Source organism: Hyperolius riggenbachi, chromosome 5, assembly GCF_040937935.1.
Source record: "Hyperolius riggenbachi isolate aHypRig1 chromosome 5, aHypRig1.pri, whole genome shotgun sequence".
In the NCBI taxonomy this organism is placed as follows: Eukaryota; Metazoa; Chordata; class Amphibia; order Anura; family Hyperoliidae; genus Hyperolius; species Hyperolius riggenbachi.
Genome location: NC_090650.1, coordinates 357,460,297 through 357,482,318, shown reverse-complemented (window position 1 = coordinate 357,482,318; position 22,022 = coordinate 357,460,297). Strand labels below are relative to the sequence as shown.

The following is a 22,022-nucleotide window of genomic DNA, read 5'->3' as shown; positions in this document are numbered from 1 at the left end:
TTAAGTGAGCAATTGTGGTTTCCCATGATGCATCACTCCCAAATATGCAAATCATCTCTTGATGCTCCCGGACCCATTTTCAGCCTGTCTTTATGCTCCTAAACTCAGGTTCAGCCTGTCTTTATGCTTCTGGAGCCAGGTTCAGCCTGGCTTTAGGGACATAAAGAGATGATTTGCATTCTGGAAGTGATGCATCATGGGAAACCACAGTTGCTCATGTAAAGCTGATTTATGGCAAATACCTTCTGTTTTAAGAAGGCAAACTATACCAAGTAGGAAAATTGAACATCCAATAAAATACGTTTCCCATGGTTGCTAGGAATCATAATTAAAATCATTTGATACACCTAAAAAATTTCTACTTTGCTATGGACTGAAAGGAAATGTGATTTTAATAACAAATAAAATAATAGTAAAATGGTTTTTATATGCGATTTCACTTTTTTCATTTAAAAAAATGTGATTCCCTTTAATAACCCGTATTTCATATTTCCAGTTTATAGCAAAAAATACTTTAGTGTAGTAGCAAAAAGTTAATGGTGAGCAGAGTACTAAACTGCAGACATGACTGCAATGATTAAATAGTATATAAACACAGTTAGGTTTCAAAGAGAATATTTTATTACACTCAAGGGTCCATATGAGTCAGGAAGAAATAAGGGTGAGGCTGCTCTCTTAATTCCAAGAGGGACTCATAAACTATTTCACTGATTTCCAGAATGTGTCCAGAGATGATACAAGCAAAGTGTAGCAAAGTTTGACTGTATCGTCCAACAGTATAACTATGGTATATTTCTTTAACCCTTTCCCAAGGCAATAGTACTTCACTTACAAGCAAGTTGTTGTACAGGAAGCTCATTAATCTACACCCTGCGGCCATTTCCTGTCTTCAGCTTCAGCCTGAGTCCCAGAGCAATAGTAAACACAAAAACACAGGTAAACTACCTTCCACCCAAAATAGTTTGGGCCTTTGAGTCTGTTAAGATGCATTTCCAGTGGTCGCCTGCAGGTGGCTGCCTACAGCTCAGCAAATTATCATTATTATTTAGTATTTATGTAGTGCCAACATCTTCAAAAACGCTCTACAGAGTATATAGTTTTTCCACTAACCGTCCCTCACAGGAGGTCACAATCTAATCCCTACCATAGTCATATGTCTATGTACAGTATGTATTGTGTACTGTACGTATTGTAATCTAGGGCCAATTTAGGAGGAAGCCAATTAATTTATCTGTATGTCTTTGGGATATGCAAGGAAACCGGAATGCCCGAAGGAAACCCACACAGACACGGGGAGAACATACACACTCCTTGCAGATAGTGCCCTGGCTGGGATTCAAACCAGGGAACCAGCGTTGCAAGGCAAGGCTATCCACTACGCCATTATGCTGCCCACTTAAGGTAGCCTTGCCTTGGGTCAGGTGTGCTTTAACCTTGTAGTTCTGATTGTACACACCCTAAGGCCTCATTCACATCATCACACGCAGATGACTGTGCGATCGGAATGCAACGCGTACGATCACACGCCATCTGCATTTGCATGCATTGTGTGGCTGATCCCATTCACTGTAGTGAATGGGTCAGCCGCGCACTTTGCCAAAAAATGCATGCAACATGCGTTCGTGCACCGCACTGGTCCGCAATGCGTGCAGTGTGAACATCAGACAGTGCAGTCTATGCATTTCTGCTGTTCGTGCGTGTCTGCCTCCTACACGCATTGCCGAAATACGGACGGTAACGCGTGTAATGTGAACGGGCCTAAGACTAAGTACCTACATGTGAGTACACTTAGCAGGGATTGGGAACCAATCCCTGGGACCAAAGTTCTTGCTTACGCATGGGGGTCTGGGGACACTGTACTCACACTAGAGAAAACTGTGTTGGCACTTTGTGTTGATGAACTTGACTTTCAAAATATAGGTGGAACAGCATCCAACTAAAATTCATATTGATATTCAAAGACTTAAAGTAAACCAGAGATCAAACGGTATAAAGATTCAATACTTACCCGGGGCTTCCTCCAGCCCCATAAGCAAGTGTGAGTCCCACGCCTTCCTCCCGCAGTCTGCCGTTCAGACGCAATCAGCCCCTACTGTGCGTGCACAGAAGACCCAGACTGGACCCGACTGAGCCTGTTACTAGAGTTGAGCTGAAATTTCGCGTTACAATAATTACGCATGCGAAATTTGGTATTACGATGCGAAATTACGGTAGCGTAATTGCCATTAAAATCGTAATTGAAAATACCGTAAGCGTAATTTTCAACGCGTAATTTCGCGTTTCGTACATACCGTAATTTCGCATTAAACCGTAACGCTCCCGTATAAAAAAGCCGCCGACTTTAAGGGTTAATAGCAAAGCCCCCTTAAATGCTAAGAGCCTCAAATTTGGAGCATATATTAAGGAGATCAAAAGGAATAAGAGGAACAATTTTTTTTTCAAAAAGACCTTATAGTTTTTCAGAAAATCGATGTTAAAGTTTCAAAGGAAAAATGTATACATTTAAAAACCCGCCGACTTTAACGGTTAATAGCAAAGCCTGCTTAAAGTTTAGGAACACCAAATTCCCAGGGTATATTAAGGGGATCAGTGGGAATAAGAGGAACATTTTTTTTTCAAAAAGACCTTATAGTTTTTGAGAAAATCGATTTTTAAGTTTTAAGGGGGAAAATGTCTTTTAAATGCGGAAAATGTCAGTTTTTTTTGCACAGGTAACAATAGTTTATTATTTTCATAGATTCCCCCAAGTGGGAAGAGTTTTACTTACTTCGTTCTGAGTGTGGGAAATATAAAAAAAAAAACGACGTGGGGTCCCCCCTCCCAGACCTCTTTAACCCCTTGTCCCCCATGCAGGCTGGGATAGCCAGAATGCGGAGCACCGGCCGCGTGGGGCTCCGCACCCTGACTATACCAGCCCGCATGGTCCATGGATTGGGGGGTCTCGGAAGGGGAGGGGCAGCCAAGCTTTCCCCTCCCCCTCCGAGCCCTTGTCCAATCCAAGGACAAGGGGCTCTTCTCCACCTCCGATGGGCGGTGGAGGTGGAGGCCGCGATTTCCTGGGGGGGGGGGGGTTCATGGTGGCATCTGGGAGTCCCCTTTAAAAAGGGGTCCCCCAGATGCCCACCCCCCCCTCCCAGGAGAAATGAGTATAGAGGTACTTGTACCCCTTACCCATTTCCTTTAAGAGTTAAAAGTAAATAAACACACAAACACATAGAAAAAGTATTTTAATTGAACAAAAAACATAACCACGAAAAAAGTCCTTTAATATTCTTAATTAACCATTGTTAAATTTTTTTTTCCTCTTATTCCTTTTGATCTCCTTAATATATTCTCCAAATTTGAGGCTCTTAGCATTTAAGGGGGCTTTGCTATTAACCCTTAAAGTCGGCGGCTACCTAACATTGATCCATGCGTCAACTTTTCCGCTTGGGAGCATGACCATACGCATTAATTTCGTAATACCCACTGTAATGCGAAAATTACGCGAAAAATTACGCTTACGCAAAATTTCGCGAAATTCTTCTTCATTACGATTATGTACTTACGGCCATAATCGTAATTACACTAATTACGCGAAATTTCGCGAAATCGTAATTAGGTCATTACGCTCATCTCTACCTGTTACCTGGGCTGACTGCCGATGAACAGCAGACCACGGGAGGACGGCGTATGACTCACACATGCTTATGGGGCTGGAGGAAGCCAGAATAGTGTGCAAGTAGGTAGGGGAGTCGTTTGAATCTTCATATAAATTCTTTCCAGGGAATGCTTTTGTAAACAATAAAGGTAATGCTGAGAATCCCCTAATAAAGGCAATACTGAGATGGGACTAGTCCAAATATGTTCCATCACATTTCTTTTAAGTACTGTTAGTGACAGCAACATAAGAGAAAAGTCATTTATAGCTCCTTTACTCTAGAGCAGGGGTAGGGAACCTAGGGCTCGGGAGCCAGATGTGGCTCTTTTGATGGCTACATCTGGCTCACAAACAAATCAGTAGGGGTTGATTCACTAAGCCACACTTCTCAAGCAGTGCAGCTTAGTGTGGCAGCACAAGTGAAATTTTCAAAGTAATGCAAGCTTCTGCTGCAGCACGCACTACTAACTTACTCGCTCTACCCCAAAACGAACAGCTGCTCCAGTTGTCCCACTCTGGACCATGTTAGGTCCAATGACTTTGTAGAACCAGATCCCTGCACTTTGATCCTACAAAGTGAATCAACCCTCAAGTCACCTAGCTAATTGTACAAGCTGTTAGTCGGTATTTCTCCTGTCTGGCTCTCGGGGAAATTGCTGATGTTGCTGAAACCCAAGGGAAACTGAAGACGTGTTTGACACTTCAACTTCCCAGAAGATGAACTGTATACACGTCACCATGGCAACAGGGACGTGAGCCCTACTGTCCCAGTTTGAAATATATTGTATGGCTCTCTCGGAATTACATTTTAAAATATGTGACTTTTATGGCTCTCTTAGACAAAAAGGTTCCTGAACTTGGCTCTAGAAGAAACACTCTTCTTATATGTATGCATTTACATGTACTTTAAATGTTAAAGTTTTTCGTGATAGTGGTCTTTTAATGGAGTAGCGTGTACCATCTACATAGTTAGAAGCCTGAGAAACGTGAAGCGGAATTATAAAAGAACACCTCGCTATCAGCTGAAAGGTTTTAAGATCCTGTTGGCCAAGGCACTGATAGCTTAAATGATGAGTTGGAATGTTACAGCAGGGAATAAAACCTTCTTGATAAAACGCAGATGGCTGTTTTATTTAGCTCATTCCAATCCCCAGACTGGTGAACGTTTCCTTCCACCTAATTCTGTAAAGAGACGTTTTCAGCACATACCAGCTAGATGTTTTTCCATGCTCTGCAGTTCTTTCGCGGTTAAGGCTTCCTTCAAGAGTTTTTGGTTAGGTGAGCCCCCACTTCTGGCAGACAAGACCTCCGAGTCCCAGACTGGTTGACGCTGAAGGAGTTCAAAAAGTGAGAGGATGTACTTTAACAAACAAGTACTAAATGGAAATAGGAAAGCAATAATTATATGTTCCTGGTACACCAGGCTGTCTGGATGCATGTTCCTTCCCATTAATAGTGTTTGGTGTGCTAGTACTTTCAGAAATAGGATGTTATCCTTCTAAAAACATCAGTAATATGGATGTCCAGCCAAACACACTGTCTACTCACACCATGTCAACATTGAAGCACCACTAGCATGGCTGTGTGTAATGAATGATGTCATACTATGTCACCCGGACGCACGGGGCAATGGAAGGGCACATTACCCTTAGGGTAGGTATGGACTCCCTGTGGACAGCTTGAAGCTAACAGTGCTTCCCACATCAAGTGGAATCGGTGTGAAGCCAGAACAAATATGTCTGACCTGTGCTATATCACCATGCCAGAATCCTGTTGCCATAAACATGGCTTTATGACTACAGGTCAGGACAGATGTTAGACAGATGTTGTTTTTTTATATATTATGTATTTCATGAAGGTTGAGTGCTTTTGGTATCCTAGGGGTGGTTGAACACTTTCGTCATATGGTAGAATTGTAAATATGGTGGCTCTCTATCAGAGGATCATGCTCACTACTTGTATACGCACAGGCACATTTCTTTATTGACTTGAGTAAGCGGGCGAGTAGCCGTGAAACATGTTGTATTATCTATTGTGTTGAATACATTTTTTTCTAGTATACTGGTGTCATATCGTCTAGAGAGGTAAGCGATTGCCTCGTTATACCTTTATGGATATATATAGTTTTCCTGATATGAATTAACTATACATACACGGGGTGCCTTCACCAAAATAACCAGTTTAAATATGGTGGCTGACTTTTGAGCCTGCATATACTTAATAACTACTGGTCTTTGTGTTCTTGCTTTTTTAGTCATATCCATAATGCTATCAATTTTTGTCTGTGGGCTCATCAGCCCATACAGACGGAGACCTGAAAAAACGATCATCCACACATCTGAATGTGATTTTCTGAGTCCAGAGGTTTGGTCTTGCAGACTTGTAATAAATACACACACACACTCACCACTAACAGTGCTTATGTTTGGACACGCACATATGGTGTGGGGAAGATGGTTCACACAGTAAAGAAATTCATATTACAGTGAATCATCCTATTTACAGTAATTTACAAGACGCCAGTGTGGATTTGGTCGCTAAGTCACACAACAGAACAAAAAGGTATTTTACTGCACATTTGTTGGGTAAGTCTGGATCAGTGTGGAGGTCCTGCTGTGTTATTATGTTGTTATTTGATGTTTCTTGGATATGTCTGGAGATTTAACATATATGGGTTTTTTTGTGGACACTACATTCTTTATATCAGTGCTTGTAACAATCTGGAACACACTGGCCTCTGAGGAAGCAGCCTCTGCGCTGGGAAACGTGCATCAAGGGAATTCTATATGATCATTATGTTGATATTATTTGCTAACATCGTTTACAAAAAGTATTTAGTGTTTTATGTAATTACATTGACTACCTTTATGCATTTCCTCTGCTCCTGATGATACTTTTGCTCATATAGAAATGTTACTGTATTTATGGGTTTTTTCCGAAAACTGGTAAAAAACAGACCTTATAATTTAGTGAAACCAGAATTCAGAATGTGTTCTTATGGTTCTGGTTGTTTAGTATTGCAAAGAGAATCTCCTAGTCCAGATGCTTCTCCTATATGCTGATTACAAAGGATGTAAGGCTCCTACTAATTGATCTCCATCAGAAATGGATTCACCTGCATCCCACAGGAAGATGCAAAAATTAAGCACCGCCATGGACTGCAATGAACAATTGCGGCTATGGCAAGCCAAGTGTATAATTTGGGTGTCAGAGTTCGGCTATCGACGTGGCACCCAGGTACAGAGCTAGGCATAGCTAAAGTAGTTAGTGGCTGGATAGTGTAAAGCTTAAAGTACCCCTGACCTGGTCAAATATACTTTTAAAATGGTTTTATTGCTAGTGGTGCTGTGACCGATCAACCCAAATTACCAAGCAGAACTTTTACACAGACACTTTCACAGTGGCTCAGCACAATAATGGTATCTATCATCAAATAGCAAATAAGTATACCGTATGTATCAATTTAAAAGAAAAGGTGATCTCCCTGGAGTCAGGAACCCAGGTTTTAACTGGATTTTAAACTTGCTTTAGGTTGGAACAAATGTGTACAGCAAATGTACAACTGAGAACTTGGAATAATGCTAATTAAACCAATCTGGCATATGTTATTTATTAAAGCAAACTTGAAAAAAAAAACAAACTTATGAGATAATGACATATGTGTAGTATTGATAATTAATAGAATATTAGTAGCAACGACAATCTCCTTTTCATTTTCAGCTATATAGTTTTATTTATTTTATTTTTTTATATAACATTGCATTATTCTGTCATATGTGCAGTTTAGAAACTACACTCTGTCTTTGATGACATAAAACAAAGCAGACTTAATGACCCTTTGAACTTTCCTGTAGTAAAATCCTTATCTCAAGCTATCGCTAAATGTTTCTTTGGTGTATAAGTGCTTCAGAAAACTGGACCCAAGTTGGTTAGAAGAGCTCAGAGAAGCTCTCTTGCATAGATAGAAAATCAAGTTTCTTAACTATTCCTGCACTGGAAAAAAGAGAGAGACCATTTTCTTTGCTGCTAATGTTCTACTTCTTAGCTGTATTACAAATACAATTCCTTATCTCAAAGAGTTAAAAAAAACACTTCAATTGTTATCTATGCAAAAGAATTTCTCTGAGCTCTTCGACCCAACTTAGGTCGAATACAGCCTTGTTTTCTGAAGCCTTGTTTTCTGAAGCACTTAAACAGCAGAGAAACAGTGAGAGACAGCTTGTGATAAGGTTTTACTGCGGGGAAGTTCAAAGGGTCATTATTTCTGCTTTGTTTTTTAGCTTAATAGACAGTGGGTGGTTTATAAACTGCAAATATGACAATATTATGCAATGTTACCCAGTATCGTTAAAACCAGAGCATAATACATACATTATATATTAACACAACATACAATAATATGCACCATACATTACATCACAGCATAATTCCCATTCTGTATTACACCTTAGCATAATGTCCACTGCATATAACACCAAAGCATACCACAGCAAAATACCCCCTGTATAGAATTACAGGCAAACTGTTGTTTCTTTGCTATAATGACTTAAAGGGGCACTACAGTGAAAAACTGTAAAATTTAAAATATGTGCAAACACACAAATAAGTACGTTTTTCCAGAGTAAAATGAGCCATAAATTACTTTTCTCCTATGTCGCTGTCACTTACAGTAGGTAGTAGAAATCTGACAGAAGTGACAGGTTTTGGACTAGTCCATCTGTTTATAGGGGATTATCAGGGATTTATTTATTTTCAAAAGCACTTAGTGAATGGCAGTTGCTCTGTCCAACTGCCAAAAAAAACCCCTGTGTAGCAAGCAGGGAGGCTGGCCAGCATCATTGCATAAATCCTTTCTAGGGAATATTTTTATAAAGAATAAAAGCCTTGCTAAGAATCCCCTATGAGGAGATGGACTAGTCCAAAACCTGTCACTTCTGTCAGATTTCTACTGCCTACTGTGACAGCATTATAGGAGAAAAGTAATTTATGGCTCATTTTACTCTGTAAAAAATGTACTTCTTATTTGTATATGTTTGCTCATATTTTAAATTTTACAGTTTTTCGCTGTAGTGCCCCTTTAATAAATTATCTGTACAGACTGCAATACCACAAGGATAATTTTATTTTATATTATATATATAAATATATAATATATATTTATATTATATTGTGTAGCTTAAGATACAATGCAAATAAGTACAATGTTGCTTGATTTAAATCATTCTTTTACAGCATCAAATGGAAAAACCACAGCTTGTGTTTGGCTCTCAGGTTTCCTTTATGCAGACATGTGTTACTCTGCATGTAATTAGAGGATGTAAAGTTTTGCATATGGCTCTGGATAAACAGGCACTGAGACATGCAGGGAACAAAGTTATGACATAATAGATAGTCTGTGCACCTGTCTTCCACCTACATACTGTACTTGCTGGACAGACTGCGGTGTTCACTATTGTCAGAAAATGCTGAGGATTTCAGACTGCTGATGAATGTTATTGGATGCTGTTCTTTCTATACTGCGTATAGGTTTAAAAATAACAGAACACCATCCATCGGAATATGTCAAGTTATTCGTTTAAATGAAACCGGAAGCGAGAGGGATATGGCGGCTTCCATTTTTATTTCCTTTCCAGCAATACCAGTTACCTGGCATCCTGCTGATCCTCTGCCTCTAATACTTTTAGCCATAGACCCTGAACAAGCATGCAGCAGATCAGATGTTTCTGACATTATGGTCCGATCTATCAAGATTAGCTGCATGCTTGTTTCTGGTGTGATTCATACACTACTGCAGCCAAATAGAGTAGCAGGGCTGCCAGCCAACTGGTATTGTTTAAAAGGAAATACATTTGAAAGACTCCATATCCCTCTCACTTCAGGTTCCCTTTAAAAAGGTTGTACAATTGGTGAAAACTCAGTACACAACCAGTAGGTAGGTCTGACAATGTTCGCCATAACAAATAACTGTGCATGTAAATTACAGGTGAGTGGTTTGACCCATTGGCATGCGTCGCAGGCAGCAAAAGCCTGAAAGTATCATGTCTGCCCCCATCTCATTATTAGCTCATACATATGCAAATGTACTTCAATTAAAGGACAACTGTAACCAGAGCGATTTGGAGGCTGCCATATTTGTTTTCTTTTAAGTAATACCAATTGCCTGGCTGTCCCGATGATCCTCTGCCTCTAATACTGTTAGCAATAGACCCTGAACAAGCATTCAGCAGATCAGGTGTTTCTGACATTGTCAGATGTGACAAGATTAGCTGCATGCTTGTTTCTGGAGTTATTCAGACACTACTACAGCCAATAAATAAGCAGGGCTGCCAGGTAACTGGTATTGCTTAAAAGAAAATAAATATGGCAGCCTCCATAGTCCTCTTGCTGCAGTTGTCCTTTAATAGGATTCTTACACAGTTTAATACATGAGTTTCTCAACATTGTATTGGTATGTGCCCCTTTTGAAGGCCTGTGCTTACCAAGTACCCCCAGTATGGTGAAGATTACCTGAATTACCCGTTGATACAGATATATTCAATAGTAGTAAACGGCAATTGTTTTTAAATAAGCGTTTACTATTAGTTTTAATTAACTAGAATACCAATTTGTTGTTAGTATAGAATGTATCATTCTCTAAAACTCTAAATTTGTTATAGCTAAATAAAGTGAACTGAGCACCATTTTTTTAGTGCACAGGGCATCTCAATAGCACATTAAACATGCATGCCAACAATGTGGCTCATTATTAAAGTGTGCCTAAACTCTTGCACAGGGGAGAAGGATAACAGAGAAATGCACCCTGTATGTATTTAGAGAGTTTAGCCTGCGTAATTCCCCCTCATCTGTGTCTAATCAGAAGTTGTAATTTGATCTCTCCCCTGTGCCACCTGATTGCCACGACAGATAAGGCAGATACGCTCGTTTGAAAGCACAGGATGTTAACAATATGTCTGCTTCCATGAAAGCAGGAAGTAGGAAGTAGAAACAGTAGATTTATTGCAGAATTTGTATCAGCTGTAACAACAAAATGTTGTTCTTTAAAGGTTATTATGCTGTTGGGTATCTTTTAGAGTAGAGAGGAAGTTCTGAGTTCAGGTCTGCTTTAAAAAAAGACTTCAATTTTACCTCTTTTTTTCACATGTAAATGTTTGGCAGAGGGTTTTATTAACCTACTCCCCAACCACAGAGATTTCAGGCAGATAGGACTGAAGTAATTATTTTATTGCACACATTAGAACAGAGCAAACAAGCTTTCATTACAGGGGGGGGGGGGAGGGTTAGTTTCGGGATTGCTGAGATAAGACACTTTGCATCTAAGATCTTAGAGAAGCCATAGATGCAATTTATACACCTTCCCCTGGATAAATAATGGGCAGCATGAAGGGGAGGGGGGAACCTGGCCGCTCCTAAAGCTATTAGAAACCAGGACAAACTACAGGGGGGAAAAAAGGATGCTTGGTTCCCTTTAACTATATCAAGGCCCAAGTACCACCTAGACCAATCAGACGTACCTCCTGGCGAAGCAGGTCAGACTGCCTAGTGCCTGAGTTGGGCGGCGCTATAGCTACAATGCTATAGTCCACGGCTCATGCAAGGGTAATTCGGGGGTGCCAGTGATTGCCGGTTCCCGAATACTTTTCCCTCAGAATCGCTACGACTCGGAGGGGGAATAGTATTTAATGCCGCCGTGAATTTCATTAGCAGCAGGGTGAGCCGTCATTATGCTCACCCTGCGCCCAACTCACCAGCGGCGTACTAATACGTTCACCTCACTTAGATGTACCGCATGTTAAGAACCTAGGTCCTTATCAACCACAGTTCTATGAGAAAACATAAACTGGAATACTAACCTGAATGAATGCAGACGTTCCAGTGCACACTGGTTGTCATCTGAAGGGATCAAGAATTGGCTATCTTTACAAAACCAAGTTTAGCGTTCTGCATCATGCAGTTATTATGCATCTAGTTTTGTTAGAGGACCACCACTGCCCATGGACCTGAATGGCCTACCCTTAGGACGTACATAAAACAAATGACCTTGTCTTTTTGCCAATTTGAGCTCTGGGTATTGCCGGTGCCCAATTTAGTCACTGAGCGGCGCTTTACCCGTAATACTCATTACGGCCTATGGTGGCACTCAAATCATCGGCGCAGTGCAGCACCCACCAGAGTCCACTTATTAACTGCTGTATATGCTTCTCCTCTGTGATATGCCAGTAATGCTAACCTTCATATGTGTCTTGAACAGTGGTTATCAGTTTAAAGGCGTTAACCCAAACCAACCCCCCCCCCCCCCCCCCCCCTCTCCACAAACACACACACTGCGGCTGTCCCTGACAGGTTTAGGAGCACTTTATCAATTGTTATGTACAGGGTGCTTAAGGGGGCCCAATATAAAACTTGTGCTGGTGTCCATAGCTCCTTAGCTACCCAACTTTATATGACAGCTTTCAGATGACCCCAGGTGTCATGAGAGGTACAGGTAGTCCCCGACTTACGAACGCCCAACTTACGAACGACCCGCCAATACGAACAGCATGGATTCTGTGTTTCCATGGGAACAAGCCCAAAACTTTTTTTTGCGGACTTGTAGTTTTTGAGAAAATCAATTTGTAAAAAATTCAAAGAAAAAATGGCTTTTAAACTATATAAGCAGTTATAGGGGGCAGAGGTAACACAGATGGGGACATTGGAGGCACAGGGGGGCACAGAAAAGGTACAGAGGACAGAGATTGCACAGTGTTCTGACTTAAGAACATATTCAGGTTAAGAACGATCCTACAGTCCCTATCTCATTTGTTAACCGGGGACTACCTGTACTTGTAGGTTCTGCAGAGAAAGCAGGTAGAGGAGATTCAATGCAAAGTGGAAAAGAGGCACCCAGAGTGTGATAAAACTGCGTTAAAAACACCTAAAAATGAAAAGTATGAGGTGGCTTAACTCAATGAAGACAAATTTGTGTAGCAAACAACAAATTTTAATATGCACTGGCAATGCGTTTCGTGGGTCTATGCCCACTTCCTCAGGCCGAATCAAGTGCCAAAAGCGTGCTGAGCCAAAGTAAAAGGCACCGCTGTATTCAATGGACTTTTAACTCTAAATGTCTCAATCCTGTCTTTTAATAAAATATACCGTATATATTAAATACTTTCTGCTGTATTTTGACATGTCTACTGTAAGTGAATAGCTTCAGATCTATTCCCTGGAACAAAAAAAAAATCTATACATGTGTTTTTAATAGAAACGTCTGAAATCTTGATATTATAACGTGCACCGTCTGAACAGTTTCAAAAGCGATAATAAATTGGTATGTATCTCCTATAATTACAGGAAGTACACATAAAATAAGCGTATTCCACTTGATTAGCATAGGAAATATACAGAACTGTACTTGAACTCTGAAGGCCGGTTTCACGGCGAGGGAATTTAATATTTGGCAAATACGCTTGGACAATCTGTTCAACCAAAAGAGTAAAGACATATGCTGCGATTTGTTACAACATCTCAGATCTTGAGGGCTTTTTTTTCCTCCTTCTCATTCTCTTAGCAAAAGAAACAAAAGATTAGAGAAGTCAGAATCCCCTTTCTGGAAAATGTATCTGCCTCACGTAATTGCTTGGAAAAGAAAGCAGCCTTTCTGCGTCGGTGAATATTACATAAGCAAAGCCGCAGGTTTAGATTCAGCTGTTTGTATTATATAGCTACTTGAGTAAACAAATGGGAAGATTACGGTAAGTTGATATTAAAAAAGATGCATTAACGTCTATATACCACCTTGGTGAAAACAGCAGAACAAATACTGGAATGCAAATAACAAGTTCATGTGAGCGTAAAGTATCCTTGGGTTTACATGTCGGCATGGTGACAAAGCTCAAGAAGACCAAATCAAAAAAGGCTTACACTAGTCTATTATCAGCAGAGGCGGGGCAGACTCACCTGAAAAGTGCTACACAACAGTCTAAAAAAGATCAGATCAGCCCTAAGGGCTGGTTCACACTAAGAGCAATTGCGCTCAGTTTGCCAGCAATCGGCAAAGCACTAAATCCGTGTCACCCTGAGGCTATTCTCACTGCAGCCCTCCGATTTTAACAAAAAACGGAAAAAAACATGCTCCCTGTACCATTCTTAGAGCAATTTTTCTTAAAGTAATGTACAAAAATGCACATTCCTAAATCGCACTAAAAATCGCTTTACAAAATCAAAATCGCTAAGCAATTTTGTTTTGTAGTGTGAGCTAGGCCTAAGCGAGGTCCGTAAATAGTGTGAGCTTTTGGTGTGCAGTACTTTTAAAAAATGTTTTTGAACTAAGGAGGTTATTTTTTTTTTGTCATAGAAGCACCCAGGTTCTCAGTTTACTTCAAAGTGGTGGTGTATTTATGCTTAAAGCAGAATTACAGTATGGAATTACATTGAATAAAAACTTGATTTTCTATTCTTTAGTGCCCATACAGTTATCCTACTTCCTTTTATCCCATAATAATGTCATCTGTGTAAAAATCACAAACCTCCAGCATAGCATGCAGCAAGGCTGGGAGCTGACATTGCAGTGGATGCATTACAACAAAGTCAAATCCAGTAAAAATGGTACTGGACAAGCGCCGCTAAAAATGGCGCCACCATAGGTGGCAATAGTAAAGGCCACGATTAGCAGCTATGAACAGTAATTTTGGCACCTGATCAATGGCAGCAGCAGGGTAGTTTTGGGGTAAAGGATAAATGGGGAAGATAAGGTTAGGCACAGAGCTAGTTAAGTTTAGGCAGGGGGGTGGTTAAGGGTTAGGCCCCGGGAGGAGGGGGATTGGTTAAGGTTAGGCAGGGAAGGGAGTAGTGGTTACTGTTAAGTAGTACCGGGGGGGGGGGGGGCGGTCAGGGTTAGGCATAGGTAGAGAAAGGGTTTTAAGTGAGAGTAGGGTTTGGTTAGGTCATGTTCAATAGCGCAGAAAAGTGGTTAGGTCATAGTAAAATATATTGGTAAAGAGTGCTCGTACCTTCACACCACCATTATGTACATAGAGCCAGCAGACCAGCAGACCAGGACAGTTTGTAGGCTGAATTGCACCCAGGGCGAGGGTGTAAAAATTGCCGCCATCCTCAGCCTTCTGTATTGCCGGTACCAGGGCCCGTAACTTCAGCCAGTCGTGGCCAGTCTGATGCAAGAGAAGTGCGCTCTCTACGGATCTCTCTGGCAGCCGCTCTTACGCAGACTAGCCGCGACTGGCTGAAGTTACGGGACCCGGTACTGGCAATAGAGAAGGCTGAGGACAACGGCGTGGGAGCGATCTGTGTGCATGGGGCTGGAGGAATCCCCAGGTATGTATAAAACATATTTTGTATGGTCTCTGGTACACTTTAGGGCCTATAATATTTTTTAGCTTCCTTTGAGTTGCGGCCATGGTATTTTTACCGCCACCACTTGGTATGCTCCAGTGTGATGATGGCCATAGAATGAAAAAAGGGTGTCGGTTTTACCAATAGATTGAAATGAGCAATCATGTTATTCCAAAACCTCAGAAAAATTCTGAAGCCACGTACCACAGTATTCTCACCCACTCACTTTTCTTTGTGAATTATTCTGTACTCTGTTCTGCTCAGAGAAAAAAAGAAAAAAAAAGAAAAAAGTATATGGCAAGCAAAATGCAGCTGCCAAAACATGCTGTGTAGTTGTGAATTCTGAGCTGCAGCCAGTTAAGACAACACGCAGCTAATAAAACTGCTACGACCCAAACACTTCGCTAGCCTTAAAACACCAGCAGAGACTCCTCAAAATTACGGCCGGGACTTTGAACAACACTGGTGGTGTGGAAAAAAAAAAGAGATTTCTAGAAAAATAATCTACCCAAAACATGCATTACTGTAACTCTTTAATTGGTCCCTACAAGTTAATGAGCCGTTTGCCTATATGTTTCAGAATTACACAACGAAAAAATACATAAAGTCGTAAAAGACTGCCAGCCAATTGTCTGTGAATTTTGCCAATCATAAAAGAGAAAGTTCAGGAATTTACAGTCCTCTTTGATTTCATATGAGCAGAAAGTATTACTACAGCTGGTGCGCAGATGAGACCAGCCTGCTCTTTTCTTTATCCTTTGAAAGCCATTTCAGTATGCTTTGTGCAGCTTCCAAACCACCAATTTGAAGATACAGTAGATGCAGCTCTCCAGACATCCATTACGTGCATTCAGCGGAAAGTTAGTTCTGTTGTTATCCAGATTCCTGCCTTCCATCCTGACTTATTGGCTTCACCAAAAACAATAAAAATGATTTCTACATGTGAAAAATGCTGTAAAAATATTAACGGCTAAGTGGCAGTCGGTTCAACCACTCTACGTGCCCGTATATAAGAGCCCAGTTCAGGCAAATAAAAAGGCATGCCAAACCACATTAAAGGTCAAGTTCATCAGCTGACATATTTTATGTAGAGTATCTCAAGGACCTGGGCTCTAAAATCCTCCAATCAAGAGTTTCTGATTTAGCCTCCCTTATGTGACCATTAAAGACAAGCCAGTCAAGCTAGGATGCCCTGTTGCTGAGTTCTCCCCAATCAAACCTCACAATCACACGAATTTCTCTTTATAAACCAAAAAGGCTGTAATAGAGGTTTACTTAACGGAATGGATAACCACCTATAATGAAGTAACTTTCCCATTACCTCACTGCTCGTAATGCTTATATTATCCTTAATCTCCAAAGTTTTGAAACCTGGATATTCCACATGTGTATAACCTGCAAAAATGTGAAATAAGGCAATTTGCCCAAGTGGCTATTTTGTTTGATTAATAGAAGTTATGTTGAGGAAGCTGCAATATAAGTAAATATTACACAAAGCAGTTGATTCACTCAAGTATCAAGATAAAGTTGCTGTGTGCAGGCAGCGCATGGCAGTTATACCGATACTTGCACCAGATACACGTGTTGTACATGTAGGTAACACGCACTGCTAGCATACCATGCTGCGTTACTGGTGTAACGCACATTGCTAGTGTAATGCACATTACACAAGCAGTGTGGCAAGTGGTATGCTACCATCATGTTACCAAGGGAACACAATTAGCGCAACATGCGTTAGGAGCCTACCGTATCTGTAAAATTGTGTGCAGCATGTACGAGGGGTCAGAGTTTGCTATATTATCTTTAAATGTGCCACATTGACTTCCCATCAGTCACTTAACAGACTATTGGGAATCCTCCTCAGGGGGGCATGCTATACTTTATTATAGTGAATGACAGCAATGGGGGGTGATGTGTGTGGCGTTGTTCAGTGGAGATCTTCAGTAATGGTCCAAAGGTAAATTATTTATTTAACATTAATGGAACATTAAAGGACTGTTTTAGTGGTTGCATTTTTTATTCAACTTAACCCTTTCACTTGGGAAGTGTCTGTATCTGGGGTTCTCCTTGTTACAGGGAACCCACAGATTCCACCATGATCTGCCCTCCCCCCCCCTCCCAGCTACACCAACCTCACTTCTGGCTTACCAGCCTGCATGGGTGACAAGGCACTTAAGAGGCTTGAGAGGTGGGACCCCACATCATTGACGTAGTATGTAGCATGTATGGGGGATTTGTTCTTAACAGAAAAGGTTGGTGCCATTAACTTCAATGCACTTTGTAAACTAATAAAACTAATTTCATGGAACCACCCAAAGTTCAAGGAAATTCTCGCAAGACCGCCAGAGGCATATGCGCTCCTTTCTATCACTCACCAAATATGGGCAAACTCTGTTAGTTTAAAATAAGATGTTATTTAAAGGATGCTGAATTTTTAGATACAAGCGCACTTTTGGTGAGCAACCTTCCTATAGTGGATGTAAATGTAATATGCTGTTCACTTTTTTTTTCTCATCAAGCAGCAAATGGAATAAAGGGATATTATCCGATGTAATCTTCCTTTCTAGGAATTGCTGAAGCCCAGAGCCGGATGGTGTGGGAAAGTCACGGTCACAGTTCCTATAAAGTTTACCTAGCGGTGTGATAACATGATAATTTATGTTTCATTCTCTACATTTCCTCTTTATATCTCAGGCCAGAACAATGAAGTGCGGTAACCGCCGCTCCCCGCTGAGCGAGATCAGCAGAAAATAAACTTGATTTACTTCCAAAAATAAGGTCAGATTTCAGAAGTCATAAAATTGCTACGGTGACATTACGTTCCAGGTCAGCTTGCAAAAATATTGTCCTTATCTAAATACTGCAGTTTCCTTTCGCAGAGGTTTTAATGAACTGTGACCACTGCCAACACTGCTTTATTCAGTGCCACACTTAAATGAGATTGGGCAGAGTTTACACAGGCATTAAGATTCAAATGAACACCTGCTGTTTCAAGTTTCTTTCCATTTCACAAAACAGCATGTTACATCTCCAATGTAAAATCCATCCGATCATATGGGTACATTTACACTGTTCTGGGCTAGCTGATTGACTTGGTTCGGAGCAAGGTGCCAAACCGTAAGGTCAGCCACGTGTCAGTCATCACAATTATTATTTTATGTCCCTAATAACTTTACCACTCAGCTTAAGCTAATGAGCAAAATTTGTACTCCTAAGAAAGCTGCGTAATCAAGAGAGTCGCCTGTTAAATGTAATTTAGGCAACTTGACAGGTGAGACATTTTAGACAGCATAAAATGAAAAAAAAATTGTATCCCAACAACTAATGGATTGCAATAAGTTATTTCAACCTCCTAGACATCCCAGCGATGGAAAGAATGTCCACATAGATGAATAATAAAGTTCACATTAACCACTTGTAGGAAATTATTATGCCGTCAGAGCAAAAACGTAGGCATGGTATGGCCTTAAAGCAGCAGGGACAGCCATACTATCCAAGGAAAAAAACACACATACAAGTAAATTAATACTAGTTCTACTTACATAACATATGTATTGTACTGCCCACGTTTTGAATTCAGTGAATCTTATAAAGTAAATAAAGAGAAAACTGGTTCAGGCATTTTCCATCTTTACTGCCTCTGACCGAAGCAAATCCTGATGTCATTTTCTCTATTACTCTTTTCTTTCTCCTAGAAACTGCACGGTCATATCTAGCTTGCTTTGTAAAGATGTGTATTTCAAGATGCTTCAGCAAAAGGTATGAGGTGTGTTTCCCTTTTCAGCCTCGTGTCACCCTGAACTGCCCTCAGCCAAATCAGTGAGGAGAAGAAATGTAGAAGGGGAGATGACCAGCTTCCTTCTCCTTGGCAATGTGCCAAATAAAGCCAGGCTGACTGAGATAAGATTTATTACAGCAGAAACATTTATGATTATTTTGGAATGCTTGCAATGCAAGGTCAGGTTGTAGACTGCATGATAAACACAGAGCAGTGAATAAATGGAATTTGATTTTATAGTTGCCACTTTAAAGAAACTGACTTTTTAGTGGGTTTCAAAAGGTATAAATTAAAACCTAATTTTAACAATTTTTTTATTTTAGTTCTAGATAGTGTGATTGAATCTAGTGGCCATTTACTGTATAAGAGTATAGACACCTTAAAGTGGGGATGATGACAGTGGGGTTGGTGTGTTCAGAGTGAAGTGCAGTGTTAGTTTTCCGCCACACATAGTGTTTTGCATTTTGGCCAAAAAGTTCCATTTTGGTCTCATCTGACCAGAGCACCTTCTTCCACATGGTTGCTGTGTCCCCCACATGGCTTGTGGCAAACTGCAAACGGGACTTCTTATGCTTTTCTGTTAACAGTGGCTTTTTTCTTGCCACTCAGGGCCGCGCCTGGGCGGGTGCTGCGGGTGCATTGCACCCAGGCGCCTGGCTCTGACAGGCGCCGGCGCCCGGCGGGTCCTGCGGAAGGACGGGCGGGCAGAAGAGGTCCTTCCATCCGATCTCCCCACTCCCCAGCTGCCCAGCAACACACACTGTGCGCCTGACGTCACACGTAGACGTCGGCGCAGCCCAATTAGGAAACAGGCAGCCGGGGGAGGAGCCGATGATGACGCGCAGCCAGCCACACAGCTCAATGTGTGAGACTGCTGCGGCCGCTCGCCCGCCCGCCCGACCCGACCCGTGGACAGAGAGACAGAGAGAGACTCTGTCAGAAGCGCCAGCGCTGCCAGGCCAGCAGACAGCACACAGTGAGTGCCCGCAGCCCGCTCCTCCTATTGCCGCCCGCCCGCCGCCATGGTGGTCACACAGCCAGAGCCCAGAGCAGACGGAGTAGGAGGAGGACAGACAGGCTGACTGAGCCAGGCAGGCCCAGCAGTGTGTGAGTGCCGGCGCCGCCGATATCCTCCTCCACCCAGGCCCAGATTCGAGACTCAGGTGAGTCAGTGAATTGCTGTGCTGCCTGTCATCCTGAACTGAGCCTGCCAATAAGATTGCATTTGTGGTGAAAATCTGCTGCCAATAAAATTGCATTTGTGGGGAAATCGACTTCAGCGAATAAGATTGCATTTGTGTAGAAATCTGCTGCCAAAAAGTTTGCATTTGTGGGGAAATTGACTTCTGCAAATAAGATTGCATTTGTGGGGAAATCTGCTGCCAATTCTCTTTGCATTTGTGGATAAAACTGCTGCCAATAAGATTGCATTTGTGTGGAAATCTGCTGCCAATAAGATTGCATTTGTGGGGAAATCGACTTCTGCTGCCATTAAGATTGCATTTGTGGGGAAATCGACTTCTGCCAATAACATTGCATTTGTGGGGAAATCTGCTGCCATTAAGATTGCATTTGTGGGTAAATCTGCTGCCAATTCTCATTGCATTCAGTGTTCTCCCCAGGGCTAAGTAGGTGGGCGGGCCGCCCGGCTGTTTTGGAACCCCGCCTGGGTGTTATCCAAGGCCCACCCACATTTAATACACATTTCTGCCATGTGCTTGTATGCGCTGCCGTCCGCTCGCTCAGAGCGGGTCCTCTGCATCGCCGTCCCTAGTTCCGGCTGTGCAGCCCAGGGAAGTACTGGAGTGGACCGGAGGATGTGCTCCCTAGCTACGACTGCGCTGCCCGTGCCCACCTGCAAAGTTCATTCACACCTGCAGATCAGCGGCAGCCCGCAGGGATATGAGAGAGGCGAGCGATGTGACGTCACTTCCTATATTTGAACTCTATAGCGCATTACCGCACACCGCGTCTCATATCCCTGCGGGCTGCCGCGGATCTAAAATTCTGACTGAACTCTACAGGCAGGAACGGGCAGCGCAACCGTTGTTTTGAACATGGTAATGTCTGTCTAGTCAGTTTATTTATCTTTACATTGGAAAATGGATTGAGTCATTGCTATGCATGGAAGAGGGGTAGAAATGGGGTATCACATGCATGCGTAAAGAGGTGGAAGGTGTGGGTGTGATTAGGCAGGACATGGGTGTGGTTATGTGGTTGGGCGTGGTTAATTTAACCACTCCCATAGGCGCCAGAGAAAATCTTGCACCCAGGTGCCAGGCACCCCAGGCTCACCCCTGTTGCCACTCTTCCATAAAGGCCAACTTTGTGCAGTACACGACTAATAGTTGTCCTATGGACAGATTCCCCCACCTGAGCTGTAGATCTCTGCAGCTCGTCCGGAGTCACCATGGGCCTCTTGGCTGCATTTCTGATCAGCACTCTCCTTGTTCGGCCTGTGAGTTTAGGTACACGGCCTTGTCTTGGTAGGTTTACAGTTGTGCCATACTACTTCCATTTCTGAATGATCGCTTGAACTGTGCTCCTTGGGATGTTCAAGGCTTTGGAAATCTTTTTGTAGCCTAAGTCTGCTTTAAATTTCTCAATAACTTTATCCCTAACCTGTCTGGTGTGTTCTTTGGACTTCATGGTGTTGTTGCTCCCAATATTCTCTTATGGCCCATACTCACGGGTTACAATTGTCGCCGCAACACGCGGCGCGCGCGTGTTGCGGCGACAGGTCGCCCGTGAGTATGCGGCGTTGCACGGGCACACACCCCGAACTGTCGCTCGTCGCTGATGTCGCCAGGCGATTGAACCGCTCAATCGCCTGGCGACAGTCGCCGTCGCAACTCCGCCGCAACTGTCGCTAGTCCGCATGAGTACGCGGACTAGCGACAGCAACAAGATAGGGATACATTGGGCTTCTGGCGGGGGAGGAGCAACAGCGTCAGCTTCAGCCGCATCAGTTGCCAGATCCCTCCGCCGTGTGTATGCGGAGGGACCTGGCGACGAGCTGTCGCCGGCCTGTCGCGCACACGCTCACGTGTGCTGGCGACAGGTCAAAACAGTTGCCCATGAGTATGGGCCATAAGACAACCTCTGAGGCCGTCACAGAGCAGCTGTATTTGTACTGACATTAGATTACACACAGGTGCACTCTATTTAGTTATTAGCGTTCATCAGGCAATGTCTACTGGCAACTTACTGCACTCAGAACAAAGGGGGCTGAATAATTACGCACACCCCACTTTGCAGTTATTTATTTGTAAAAAA

At 42.3% G+C, this 22,022-nt stretch overlaps 1 protein-coding gene across 3 annotated transcripts in view; it reads right to left on the bottom strand.

Annotated features, from left to right (window-relative positions):
* Window positions 1-22,022, bottom strand: part of C5H8orf34 (chromosome 5 C8orf34 homolog) — a 245,957-nt gene that overhangs the window by 43,754 nt on the left and 180,181 nt on the right. For all 3 annotated transcript variants that reach the window (XM_068237473.1, XM_068237471.1, XM_068237474.1), the window contains exon 11: window positions 4,850-4,970. In XM_068237473.1, the coding sequence (XP_068093574.1) occupies window positions 4,850-4,970 (121 nt within the window). The remainder of the gene's footprint in view (window positions 1-4,849; window positions 4,971-22,022) is intronic.